This window comes from Camelus dromedarius, chromosome 30 (assembly GCF_036321535.1).
Source record: "Camelus dromedarius isolate mCamDro1 chromosome 30, mCamDro1.pat, whole genome shotgun sequence".
Classification (NCBI taxonomy): Eukaryota; Metazoa; Chordata; class Mammalia; order Artiodactyla; family Camelidae; genus Camelus; species Camelus dromedarius.
Window position 1 is genome coordinate 5,001,053 of NC_087465.1, and position 14,911 is coordinate 5,015,963.

Genomic DNA, 14,911 nt, shown 5'->3' on the forward strand with positions numbered 1-14,911 from the left:
AATGAATCAGAGGAAAATGGCAGCCCTGGGAAGGATCTCAGAGATTGACTAGTCTTGTGGTTTTCCATCTTCCTGGGGGTGGGAGAATCCTACGTGCAAGGGCACTTTTATAGGAAAAGTGAACGAGTGAGGTGAATCAGAGCAACACCACTCTGGCCGATTCCTAGATCCCCCTGGGCTCCCCCGGCTCCGGCTCCCCCTGATCCAGCCCAACCCCACTGGTTCCAGGCAGGGGACAGTGAAGTGCCCATGGTCAGCAAGCTGATCCAAGGCAGGGTTCTTCTCCAATGCTCTTCGAACCCGACTCCACTCTTGGAAAAGCACAGGCTAGTCAAGTACCCACTCTCAAAATAACTCAAAGGGACTTTGAGAAAAATGGGACTCTTGCATATTGGGTCATGAATGGCTGTTTAACTTGGACCTAGAGAATCAGAACTAGTTGGCACTTGTTTGACAGTATATACTAATAGAAATCCCATCCTGTTTTATAGCCGGGTCTTGGAAAAATAGGGACTTTAAGAAAATGGAATCTTTTTTCGAGTGCCAGAAATCTTAACGTTTTTCAGGAGTCCTGACTGACTACTAACACGTAAAATGGCACAGGCAAGAAAACACAAAAAGGAAGTGGTGGGAAATTTGGGAAGAAAAGAATGTCACCCTAAGAATGTTTCATCCCTGTGGACGTTTACGGCGCATTTCAGAAGGCAGTCTTGACATTTCACTCTGGTGACCTGTTTGTCAGAAAGGGATTCCCGCTGACTATCTAGTACCCACTGTGCGACAGGTGCTGCTTTACAGATATTAACTGCTTTAGTGCTCACAACGTTGTGGGACTGAATGTCTTACTATACTCATTTCATAGGTAAGAAAACAGGCACAGAAGGGTTATGTAAGTTGCTTAACCTCACACAGCTGGTACGTGGCTGGGCCAAGATTTGAACTGAGGCAGTCGTGGCCCAGAGACGTCAGTTTTAATCACAATGGTGTATAAGGATGCTCAGGAGAAGGTAAAGATTTCTTTGGTGACTAGCAGGCTTATTGCTTTTTTTTTTTTTTGGACAGATGTGAAGAAGATTAAGGATTTAAGTATAAATAACTCTTTTGAAAGATCTTCTTGCTAATGCATTTTTAACTTCTCCAAAAGAGTCATCCACATGCAGGCTTGCTTTTCATATTTTATCTAACAAACTTATATAATAATGCTTCCTATGTGCCAACCAGTGGTCTAAGCAAATGTTAAATATTCATTTCACTCCATAGGTAAGGACCACCATTATCCTTGTTTTTCGGATAAGAAAGCTGGGGTACTCACTGGCTGAGCCACTGAGCAAGTCACTTAACTACCCTGAACCTCAATTTTCATTCATAAAATTGGGATAATAATACTCATTCAGGCATTGATTTCTAATCACTGACTGAATTCTTTACATCCAATAAATATTATACATTTATTGGAAGCACTTAAATCAGTGAAACTATGTTGCCAGTGGGGATAAAATACAAGAAAATTTAAATATAAAATAAATTCTCAGAGAAGATTATCTATTGTACAAAACAGCAACATATAGAACATAGAATAATGCATAGACGTTAAACATTACAAAAGCCTCTAAAATAGATACAATATCTAAATGAGAACTAAAATATTTTCACCTCTTTGATCCATTCAAATTCTACAATCCCATCATGTGAAAATACTAACACACAGATTCAAGCACCACACTAACAGCAAAAGGCTCAGATTGAATGACATTTGAAGAGCTTTCGGAATAAGAAAACAAAGCTGAAGATAGTTGATCCTAGAGGTAAATCTGCTGGGGGGGGGGGAGCTTATACTCAGAGGATTTTAAAATTTACCTCGAGTTCATTATTTAGATTTCACAAGTGTTAGTTTTTATGAGTTGTTCCCATATCGTAGGTGACCTTGAAAGAAGAGCTCAGAAGAGCACTGTAATTTCTAGGTATCCTGATTTCTGGAGCCACTATTTCCCTGTCTGTGTCGAGCACTGATGATCTAAATTGTGCACTACTCATAAATACACATCAACAACTGGCAAAACAATTACCAGCTAGGCTGTTACATTTTATGACCACATTAGACATAAGCATAGTTGCTAGGAAAGAGTTTTAACCACTTTTTACAAAGAAGCCTGAAAGGAATATGGTGCAGTCCTAAAGTTCCTTACAAAGAAAATCATCCCTACTGGTTTTTAAATGTAAAATGTGGCAACATGAAGGACTGTTCATCTTTAGATCCACTTATTTGGGAATGATGTGGAAACAGCTTGCCAGCCCATATTTCTGTTCTCACCGTCACCACCTGGTGTATCTCAACGCTCCTTGTCCGGGTTATGAATGACAAAAGAACCCTCAGACTTTCCACAACTTCAGTTTCTGACCACTGCCACCCCCCCAGAGAGATGTCAGAAGGAGCTTTCATAACACTTTTACCTTGAGTGAAAACAGCCTTAGAATTCCTTAGAATTTTTAGAATTCCTTAGAATTCATCATACCTTTGGTTTTTGAAGCTTTGGGTTGAAACTCCCAGCTTAAAATAGCCAGCCTGATTTTCAAACACTCTCTCTCCTGTATGCTTTTTCCTTCCTTTCTATTTGTCCAAATCAAAACTATCCTTCAAGCCCTGATGGACACCTTACCTTTTCCACTAAATTTCATAAACTATCCAAGCCAGACTACTGTCACTTCTTCCAGTGAGGAACTCCCACTGGGTTCATAGACAGCAAAGCTGAGTCTAGTCCTTCTCTTGGTCTCTAACCGCTTCATGTCTCACTCAAATTGTTTCATACCTATTTGTATTTTTTCTGTAGTTCACAAGCTCCTGGAGGACAGTGACCATATCTTATCAATCATTTGAGTCCTTTCAAGCATGTAGAGCATGATAAGCATTTAAAATGTACACGCTAATGAGTGAGGCATATGATAGCTCAAAATACGAATTAAAAAGGCTCCTTGCCTCTCAGAGGAATTAGTAGACTCTAGTAAAGTTGGCCTTTCCAACTTTATTAGCTTTGCACTGCAATTTTTCAGTATATCAAACTGTGGCTCCTAGAGATCCAAGCCTTGAAACAATTCTTAACAGATTTCAGTTACTTTCTCCAAGACCCCACTGGCTTAAACAACGGGTTTAATACAGACTGAATGTTAAATCAACATCACTAACTGGACCTATGCTGTCTAGTATAATAGCCACTAGGTCCATGTGGCTACCTTAAATATAAAGTAATTAAAATGTGATTAAATAAAAATTAGTCCTTCAGTCACACTAGCTACATTCAAAATGCTCAACAGCCAGTGACTCCTGTTGTTGGACACTGGATAGCAGAAAAGCCACCACCACAGAAAGTTCTATTGGACGGTGCTGGAGTCGATCTAAAGTCTCGCCAAAATTCGTATGTACAGGACCAGAACTGTGCATCGGCAAATAGACGTCCACCTTACAATGTGGTTTGGAGGCACTGGGAAGGCTCATCATCCCATGAAAAAACCCTCAAGACTCACCTTACCAAGAACTACAACGGCAAATTGGAGCTCCACTCACTCGGCTTAGGCCGAACAGGGCACTTCTGCCTTGGAAAGTGGTAAACGTTCCAAGAGGAATACCATGTTCATGGAAAAATACCTCAGTCTATTTTTTGACAGGGGGTTGCATGGAAAAAGCACAAAGAATTAGAATGAGCAGAAACTCCTGACAGGGAAAGAGGGATGCACAGGAGAGGAAGGGCCTAGAACGTGGCGTGTTTCCTGGCTGTGATGAGGTGCAGTCCTGAGCGTGCTGTCTGAGGATGGCGTCTACCGAGGACAGCAAATCTGGGGAGATCCCAGATGCTTGTATACTGAAGGGGCACAAGCCCCTCTCAGACAGTGAACGGTGAACTGAGAGAGTCCTAGGAATGCTAAGAAGGCAAATTACATAAGGGAAATGGGGTTTTGAGACCACAGCTATGCCTCAAAAATATAACTGAGCATCTCACTCTCCAGCCCATGACCCAACTTTACACACAGACAAGGCAGCATGGAGGGGAGAAGTGGTTTTGTACACACCGTGTTCATCCTTCCTCCCCTTCTCCATTAACAGGGGAGCCTAGAAGGCACGCCCTGGATGCCTTGCTGACTCGTGAACCAGTTTGAAGGCTTGGCCCTGAAGACGAATAGGCTTGTGACTTTCCAAGGTTAGTAGTTTAAGTACAACATTATTCAGATTTACACATTTAGCGTGTTTTCTTAAAAGGCTGTTTTCTACTTTATGAAGTCATAGTTAATACGCTTAGGATAATCTATACAGGTGGAACATAATCTAAAAACTGGGGCAACGGTGCTGAGTTTTCTGCCAGTACTGGTGCTGGAAACAAGCCCTCCCCACTTGGCCTCCCAGCCGGCTGCCAGTTCTCGGGAGAATTCTACACCCCACCAGCCCCGAGGTGCGAGGCTCTGGGCTTCATTCCCCAAAACTTCTGTAGGGTTTCTTGTACCTCTCCTTTTCTTCCCCCTTTACGTTCATGATTAACAGAAAAACCTTCTCGTGAAGTCACTCAAGTTAGAGTCACATCCCCCAGTGGTTTCAGTAAGTGCTAACATGAGACACTTTCCAATCAGAAACAACGTAATATGAGCACGTGAGCTGATTTGTTCATTGTGAATGTGGCAGCCCTGTTGAGGGACTTACAGAAAGGACAACAGATGGCTGGACTGTTAAGTGATCGAACAGAAACCAAAGGATGCTCATTAGAAGTCACTGTCAACCTGAGAGAAAGTTTTATGACATGGTATAAAGCCCCGCCCTCAGCCATACACTCCTGAAAATATTTCTGACTCCTTGAGACACAGACAAAGTATTCAGTTCTTAGATGACATAAAAATCACAGAGAAAGATTTCATGATGTCAGCATTTAAGTATGGGACGCCTGTTAAAAATTATAGACCCCTCAACACCCTAGGTAGGGGCTAGGAATTTAATTTTTGCTGGCTTTCTAGGTAAATCTGAGAAGGGCTGAACATGAGAAGATTCAGAGTGACAACAAGGCCGGCAGACTGAAGCACGTTGGCGGGGATAAGTTTTGATCACCCTAGTTACACCTTCCAAACAAACAATGAAAATGGTTTTCTTGCTTTCCTATCATGTAAATTTGCGGAATTTGAGAGTGGAAAATAGGGGAGAAACGAGTTCTCCTGGCAGTTCTTGTTCAGAAGATGGGGGACTCTGCTTGTGGGGAGGAATCCTGCACTAGATGAGATGGGGCACCTTTTCCAATAACTTTTTATCTTAAAGCAAGTAAGACAGTTTGACCACATGATCGGGCATTCAGTGTCCCATGGTATTGAGTACTTTGGATTATAAATATGACTAATCGAGTATGTAATTAATTGATTTTGTCTTTACTTAAACATAAGAGGGAAGGTTGCTTTAGGATTTTATAGGACTTATGGAGAACCTTTGCCATAGCTCAGAATGTATTCCTCGTTTCAGAGAGCCACATTACGACAATTCAAAGCGTCTCCTGTTGAATTTGACCTTGCCCTCCGCCGGCCCCCCTTCCCCTCCGCCGGCCCCTCCCCCGCGCAAATCAGCGAGCCCCGCTTACCACGGAGATGGAGCCGGGAAGCAGCGCGCCGTCCTGCCCCAGCATGTTGGACACGGTGATTTCGGGGAGGTCCATGTTTTGCGGGTGGAACGGGAGCAGGCCATTGTGGTTCATGGGGTGACAGAGAGAGTGGTAGCCAGGCTCGACTTCGTTCAGGTGCACCAGCGAGTGGTCGGGGAGGGACGGAGGGGTGATGGGTGGAATGTTGAAGTCTTCACTTTCCAGGCTTGGCCCAGGGTACGACTGAAAAGACAAGAGGAACATGGTTGCAAATTATCACCCCTTCTCTTCATCGTCGTGAACAAACGCACAGGTCCCCTTCAGATACTCCCAGCAGCATCCTAGACTCGGCAGGTGAGGTTATCCCGCCGCCGTTTCACTGTTACCCACGGAAGGAAAGACCTCAAAGGCCTGTCCATCTCCCGCATAAAGAGCGCCTCCATCAGGCAGCTTTATGTTCCCAAGAAGCTGAACTCAACCAGATTTCAAAGTCCTCGGTAAAATTTTCCAGAGTTTTAATCTAGCTCAATAACTTTTTCTTTTTCATGGGAATTGTGGGGCAGGAAGGCAATTTATCAGATTAATGTTTGATCAAATATGCTTCATAGGGCTCACTACTGCTCAGATCGTGAGATGTAATAAAATGAATTCCAGAAGTTCTGGGGCAATTGCTTTCAGGTTTTGAAGAACCATGTGCTCACAATGGACCAAAGAAAGAGAATTAGGAAAGAAGTCACTTAAGTATGTTGCACAAGTGTGGTTGCAGAGAAAGTCTGATATATGAAGAGAAGGCCATTAAAAGCTATTTTTATCACAAAGATTATGTCATCAAAATAAAAATAACATGGCTTTCCTGACTTCTGACTACTCTCATTTATTTAATTTTCCTCTAAAACATGATAAATAACATTGCCATCATTTAAATTCAGTTTGGCCAATTTCAAAAGGCAAAAATGACACTAATAGTATTATAATACTAATTTAGGAATAAAAGTCAATAAGTAAAACAAATAACGTGGGCTTTTTCTTTCAGTAAGTAGATTTTTAATTTTTTTTTTTTGCTTTTTAAAATCTTTAAGTAATATTCTTTTTTATTCTGATAAAATATACATAATATAACATTTACCATTTTAACCATTTTTAAGTGTATGGTTCCATGGGACTATGTACATTCACATTGTTGTACAACCATAACCACTGTCTATGCTCGGAATTCTTTCATCACCCCAGAACGAAACTCTGCGCCCACTGAACAATAGCTCCCTCTACCTGCTCCCCCCAGCCCCTGGTGACCGCCATTCGACTTTCTGTCTCTATGAATTTGCCTACAGAAAGTAGCTTTTAGATAAAAGGGGAAGGGAGGGAACAAAGACGGAAGGAAAGATTATATGAGGCCACGCCTGTGTAGAAATGGAATGTGGTAAACACCGAACATATAAGGAGGAACCTAATACTACAACATTGTTCCCCATTCATATCAAAACAGTGATATTTAGCGGTCTTTGGAGAGCAGGTGTCATAACACGAAGGACACAAATTGGGTCCCGATAACTCTCATGAGCCTGTCTCTCAAAGTAAGCGCTTCTTCCTGGAGTCTGAGCGCGTGGGTGACAAGGACTCGCTTGTCTGACAGCAGCCCTGCTGGACTGTGCGAGATCTGAAATGAGCAGGCAGAGGGCAGGCGCCAAGGAAAGCAGTGTAAGGTATTCACGGGGTGTGCAGCCAATAAGCTCCATACTCCTGCTTCCAAGCGCCTGGGGTTATTTTTTCCAGATGGTGTCTATTTGTCTAACAGAAAGAAAATCTTCAAGTTGCACTTGCTAAATGTTGTACGAGTTTTGATATATTTGTTGAGGTTTTGTCAGAAGACATGATTAAATAAAGAGCTCCTTGGAGCATCTGGCACTGAGACTGGGTCATGTAGAGGCACGTGTGGGTTAGAGACTAGGGGTGTAGGAAGGAAAGATTTGATTCATCTCTGCAGATAATTTTTCTGAAATAGCTGAAGTTCTGCTAAAAGAAAAAAAAATCACCCGCACTAGAAGTTCAAACATCAGTTACCAAATTTTCCTGTTTACAGTATCTATCTCTTGTCTGAAAAATGTATTAGTGCCCTGTGTCAAGATTGCAAGTTTGATTGAACTCTTGCTTGCCTGAGATATTTTAGACCTTGAATCTGTAGATCTAAACCATCAGCCCCTGGTATAAGTATTCATATAAGAAGAAACATAAAAGATGCAAAATGGGGGGGGGGGGGAAGCACGTTTATTAACGCTAAATTCGCGTAAAGCACTGTATTGAGTCCTTTGACTAAACTGTCTTCATCCAATCCTTACAATAGCCCCTTTGTGTAGCTATTAATACCCTGTTTTCCTAAAGAGAAAATTGAGCATCTGAAGTTAAATAACTTTCACTCAGCTGGTAAACAATCAACTCAGTACATTTGAGGAATGAATATACGAAAGAGGAAGGCATTTTTATTGCTGATACTACTAAAAGGAGTTTAATTGCTATTATTTTATTAAGTTGAATGATACAAAGTTGCCAATACTCAACTGTTTTTGATCAACAAAATTTCATAATTTAAGAATTAGTAACAGCGTTAGTATCAAGTTTTTCCTCTTCCCAAATTCCACCCCAATGCCCATCCCATTAAAATCAAATACTTACTCTATATGAGCACAAGCATTCGTAATTTGTTTGTCAACATTTCAAAGGCTGAAGCTATTGATCTGTATCTTTTAAGAAGTTAACTGGTGCCTGTTTGAAACTTTCCTGAATAAGGTACAATTAATGCCAGCCATAAAGGAAAAAGATGTTTTTAATTTTATAAATGCCATTAAACCTCTGAAAACACTCAGGGATACTCTGCCTATAGTACACTGTAACTTTACATTCTAGAAATTCTCCAGGAGTTAAATCTTAATTTGCAGTGTTTTAAAGGAAGGTTTAATTGGTATTACTTTACACCCAGTGATAACAATTGGACTGCAATTTAAGCTACATGGTTTATTTTCATGTAATTACATGTTAAATTTACTTAATCCATGCACTTACATACCGAAACCACAGATTCCACAACTTAGCCGGTAATGGGGAGTTATGTGGATCAAGAATTTTAACAACAGAAGGTTACTTAGTAGTTTCTGTTCTTTACATTAGAAGTCATGAGATAGGTTTTGTTTTTTGTTTTTTTTTTTTGCAAGGAACCTATTACAGTGTAACTGATACTAAATAAAAGTATCGTGGTAATTGTATAAATGTCAAAATGTCACAGAGCTCACAACAACTTCAATGCCAGACTAATTGCTAATTATTTTTTAATTTGGAAATGAATAGGGTAGTTCTTCAACATAGATCTTTATGGCATAACATCTTGATTTTGGTTTCTTAAAACTTAACAGGAGTAAGTCTGACTTAACCCTATAAGTTATGTCTTCGAGATGACCTGCAGTTTTGGGGTAACAATCAGATATGAGTTAGTATTTTCCCTTATTCCCCATGAAGCTGGCTGGTTATAAACAACGTTCTATGTTTGTTGAGTGAATTAACAAATGAATCTCTGAATGAATGCATACACCAGTGAATGAATGCGAAGGTGGTTCTTCAAAGTCATGAGGTTTATGGATCTACTGCTGTTACTCCATGGGCTTGAATAAATGCCCTGTATTCCCGAGACTTGGTTCATTCTTCAATTCTGTTGAGACCAAAGACCATTTGATCCTCCCTAAGACCCTTGCATATCCCTATGAGACACAGAGCTATGTTGTTTTTGTCTTCGTCTAAGAGACGACCAAGGAGTCAGTCCACGTCTTCTGAGAATCTGTGGGGCTGGGTTCCAGTGCACCCAGCAGGTGCCAGCTTCCAAGGTGGTACCATCTTCCCATCAGTCTTGAGAGCGCCTTACCCCTCCCCATCCAGAGATCAGAATCTTCTCAGCGGTCTGAGCCACATAGCTGCCTCCACCCCAAGAAATGATAAAAGTCAGTGGTGACCATCTACACAAATGCAGAGAAGTACTTAGGGTTAACGGTATGGAACTCAAGTCAATGCATTAAATTTTATCTTGGATCGTCACCATGTTAAGGAAGGTAAACTGGAAACAAAGAAGCAGGCAAAGGGGTCTGCTCTACACCGTAGCCAGTCTGCATGATCTCCATGATTCAAAGAACTCAAAATTATATTACTCTTGCTCAACCAGATTCTCTCTAAGCCTAAGCTTCTCACTGGGCCTAGACATAGGCAAGTCTCATTCTGTTGCTGGCGCTGGGATCGGCCGTTGCCAGCTCCACCCCCGACCCGGAGGCTCTGCGGGCCTGTGTGTGTCCAGCGAGCAAGAGTCAAAGGTCATGGAAGGTGAGTAGGGTGGGCTGTACCCCCATGAAGCTTGGCTGATGCTGGAGTATAGATGAACTTTTCAAAGGCCACAAGGGGAATGTTGGAAGCCTTCGAGTAGTAATTTCAGAACAGTATCATCCTCAAGAGACTATTTTTAGGGTTCTAAATAATAGACCCCGTGACTAGTTCAAGTCATTTTTCTTAAAACCTTACCACTGGCATTTGCACATTTAGCTTACAAAGCGCCACATCTTTCCCTAATGAGGAGACAGATTTGGACTGGCTGAGAGGCTCAGAACGCTTCGTCGGTGCCAAATGAGAAGGCCACAGAGCGTGCTGGGAAGACTGGTGCCTCTGCAGCCCAGCAGTCAGCGCTGCTCCGGGCTCCCTGAAGCACGTATCAGTGTAGGGTCTGGGGCAGGCTTCTCGCTCCTGGTGAGCCTCAGTTTACGCTGACCCTCAGGGGTCCTTATAAGCATCAAAGCAAAAACATACGATAGGTAAGAAGCCTAGCAATATGTCTGCCACATAGAAAGTTCTGGATAAAGGGCAGCTTTAGCCTAGCCACGGTTATTGTCAAATGGGTTGACAGATGCCACGGATTGGGTCGTGTCCAAGAACACCAACAACTATAGACCGAATAGGAGAGGTTTAGACTTCGTTATGAAGGAATCTCAGCCTGTTTCCATTGATCAGACCTCATACTGAAGCCAAGTGCAGGCCATTCATACATAATGCATTCATTTAATTGCTCCCCATAAATAGCTTTTGCCTTTATTTTAATGGAACTAAGTTGCATTTTTGAAACTAAAGAATAAGAAAAGGTAGTGGGAAACGGTGAACAGGCGAAGGATGCTGAGGAGCTCAGGCAAGTGCGGAACTCGGCTCCTGCAGAGAACCTGCGGCGGGCCTGCCCCGGTGGTGAGTCGGCCCCATCCTACAGACCCACGTGGGAGGCGGATGAATCTGAGACCTCAGATTTCAGCGGCTAAGTCTGCAGCAGAAGCTGTACTTTCTAAGGTACTGTCTTGTGTCCGAAGAAAGACTGTCTTTCCTGGGAGATTCTTATCGAATTGCTGATCAGATGGGTCGTTTTTGTGACAAGAATCAAGAGATGGGCTTAGGAAGGTAATTAGGTTTGATTTGTTTTTTTGGGGACCTTTCCAGCCGCTTGACTAAAGCCATTGTCCTCCCCAGGTCCCGCTCCGCCTGCACCCCCATTTCAGTGAAGGTAGAAAGGAAACTTCTCCCCTGATTTCTGGAAGCACTCATCCCCCCCGTCTGTTCAGTGACAGGCTCGCATTCCCCTCTCATCACAGTGCTTCCCACAGTCGTGACCCGGGTGTCCTGGTGACGTTATTTTCTCCTTCTGCTGCCCATTTCCTTCCACCACGGCCTCTTCTTATTTTCTGTCCTTATCCTATATTATTACATCTGGAAATGGGATGTTAATTAGGCTGATTTTTCTTTTGACTACAGAGGATTTATGTTTTCACACTGCCTAGAGTGTTAACTATAACCTGACTGGGAGCAAAGAATGGGAAATCTCTTCTGGATTTTGTCTTTTCTTCTCTTTTAGAAATCTAGTTTCTCCACCAGAGGGGCCTTGAATTTGTGAGTCTTTGTCCACATATTGCAATCATTATACAGAGCATTCAACCTGTGGTGACAAGAAGTCCCATAACTCACAAGAATTCAAAAGATATCATCTTGTACGTATCTTTAAATTATGTGATGGCTTCATGCAATCGTGCACACACTAAAAATATGGCTATGGTTATAACACTGTAAAATATGTTCCTCATATAGGTCTTTATTTGAAAGATAAATAAATAGCACAGCCATCAAATGTATATGAAATGCCTTAATTTTTCATCTGTAACATAATTCCTGAACTCTCAGGGTAGACAAATGCCAATGTTTAAACACGTTTCGTCTTGTATTACCAAAATTCTTGTTGCATAATTGAAACAACGGAATGAAAAGCAAAGTAAACTAAGTTCATTAGAAAAATAATAAACTTCATCTGTATGCTTTCAGAAGTTAAGATATTGCATGTAGCACTGATTTCTCTCAAGAGAGTTTAAACAGCATCAGTGTTATCTCCAATTTCTTTTGAGAGTACCTTCGGAAGTAGGTATTTTTCAGGTTCTTTTGTGTCTGCATGAACAAAGGTTGATAGCTTGAGACTATAATGTATTACTAGGGAAAGCTTTGGTCTGTTACATAAATCATCCTAACACTCAGCAAGAATTGTCCAACAGTGCCATTGATGTGTTCAAACCAATGATCCTGCAAACAATTTTTTGGTCTTTCTTCACATGTTAGACAATAGCAATAAATCATCTTCATTTAAAAACACACAATGTACTAATTTTTCAAGCAACAGTTATCAAAATGCAATTTCGGGTAGAACGTCCCACATTTATTTTATTTGTGCTCATTCATTTTGGTAGCCCGTGTGAAGTAAAAGGCTATGAGTGCCTCATTCACCATTGAAGCATGCATTGTGTACCTACTATGTGTAGGGCATCCTGCAAAGTGTGATTTGAGATACAAAGAACTGTAAGGCAGTTTGTTATAAAGGAAGTGAATTAGAAGAGATAAAAACCTTAGGTATAAACAGCATGTTCAACTGTCAAGCTCAGAGATAAGCGTGTAAACAAAAAAGGGATTACTTAATGCTGGGATGGTGCAGGGGCTGTTAAAAGTGGGTTCACCCTGATAACAGGGCCAGAAGAGCGGACACTTCTGCTGAGATGCAGTAAGCGATGAAGGAAGGATCACGAAACTGACAAACGAGCCAGTCCGACGCAGCAAGAGGTCCAACTGTGAGGTCAGGTCTCCAGTCTCTAAGAAAACGTCAAGGGCAAGATTGATCCCACCGATCAAAATAGACTTTGGGGTCCTGGGCCCAAAGCAAGCCTTTACGGGGACTGTTTTTTACTGGATTATTAAACAACCAGGATGCAAAGCCTGAATGAGACTGGAAACCAGAGTTAACTTGAGGTCGCCCCAGAGAATGTCTGTGAGGGCCAGGTTTGGGAGAGCGCTGACCCCTGAGGTGGGGTTAACAGGCTGAAGCTTTGAGGATCCAGGGCTGGGGAGCAGAGCGCCCAGCATTCTCAGATCAAGGGTGGGCAGGGCAGGGACGTCCAACACCATGGCTGGTGCTAGGGCCACTCCCCAGGGACTTCCAGAAAAGTCCTTAGCATTTCCATACGGGCATTCCTCCTGTCTTAATTCATTAAGGATACTGGAATGGGGAAGAGATTTATTTCCTCTTAGTGTTCTTTGGGGGCCTACATGAGTCTGTGAGCTGTATTTTTAAGGGACATTTTAAAACCAGGTGTGGTATGCAGTTGTCCTAAGCACCTCCTCTTTGACTCAAAAGCAAAACAAAACAAAACAAAACAAGCTTCTGGGAAAGAAATCACGTACTGCCCCGCACAACTCACAACCACACCTGGATGATGAGGGAGAGCAGACTGAGGTGGAGGAGCCGCTTCTGCAACCCTTGGGGTGGGGGGGGAGCCCAAGGGTGCTCTGGTAACAGGTCATCATTCCATATTCAGTGTTTAAAGGGCATAATTAAAACATTGAAATTTTGTCACTTAGCATACAATTTTATGTACAAATGCAGTCTAGCCTTCTTTTTAGTTTTCCAGATGTCTTCAATTCTCACATTGAGTTTATATTTATATATTCCAAAATTCAGTTCTACATTTTTTTGGTTTGTTTTATAAATAATCCATGTTAACGGGGGGAAAAAAAAGAAAATATACACTAAAAAAATCACTCTAATTCAATCACTCAGGAAAAAAACAAAAAAACCCACACTGTTAACACACGTGTATCTTTCAGGATTCTTTTTAGTCTGTGTTTGTTATTCTCTTTTGGGTTTTTGTTTTTGCTTCTCATAACACAAGTCAGAACATAAAGGTCTGATTTTGGAGTTAGAAACGCTCTTTGCAAATCTCATCTCTTAGCAGACGTAGTTAGTTAATTCTTCTAGAACTTAGTTTCCAAATCTATAAAATAGGGATGGTAACAGTATTCAATTCATTTAGAGTATATCAGGATTAATTGAGATAAACGAGATAATATAAATAATTCAAGCAATATCCTGGCTTAACAGAACTATCAGTAAATGTTAGCTACATTATTATTATTACACCATCACATAATTTGATCTCATCTGATCACTTGAAATAGATTGTGAATAATTTTTCATGTCAATAAATATCATCTACATTACTGTTTAAATGACTGCACAATCTCATTGTGTGTATGTTCTGTAATTTATGTCACCAGTTTCTTATTACCAGACATCGAGGGTATTTCCAACTTTTCTCTGTCGTGAATCACACTGTGATAAATAACCTTATGCATTTTTTTCCTTAGGATAAATGTTCTGGACTTCTATATTTATGCGCAAATGAAATTACAGAATGCTCACTCAAGAGAAGACCTCAGAGACTATGTCCTCACTTCGCAGATGAGAAAAACGAGGTACGAAGAAGTTAAATGATTTGCTTGTGTTTAGAGAACTAGTTGGGCAGAGGGGAAACCCATTACCGAATAGAAATTTTTTTTTCCATTTAATAATTGAATAAAATGCATTGGGTTTTAACATACTGTTTTAAAGCATGTACGGCCTTTGAGCTTTAATACATTTTCTTTTTTAAAAAGAAACCTGTGTTAAATTGATTTTTGCTTGTGGCCAGATTCTTTTTGCTACATCACATGCAAGCAGTCAGCATGGAGTTGGGGAATCAGCATTGGCCTATTTTTGTATGTATGTATTTTTTATGTAAACTTTGATACACACTGTATGTGTTTACAGCCATTCTTTTCATTTTTCCCTGCTGTGCAGAAATCAGTAAACTCACAGTCTTCCTAAAGAAGCCAGATGAGCAGAGGACAAGAGCTAAAGAGACGGCCTCTGCCTCTGGCTTGGCTCCTCCCACAGT

The 14,911-nt window shown here is 41.4% G+C and overlaps 1 protein-coding gene across 2 annotated transcripts in view; it reads right to left on the bottom strand.

Moving 5' to 3' along the window:
• The window catches only part of TOX (thymocyte selection associated high mobility group box), a 269,112-nt gene that overhangs the window by 111,882 nt on the left and 142,319 nt on the right, over positions 1-14,911 (bottom strand). For both annotated transcript variants that reach the window (XM_031441587.2, XM_010985443.3), the window contains one exon: positions 5,601-5,843. In XM_031441587.2, the coding sequence (XP_031297447.2) occupies positions 5,601-5,843 (243 nt within the window). The remainder of the gene's footprint in view (positions 1-5,600; positions 5,844-14,911) is intronic.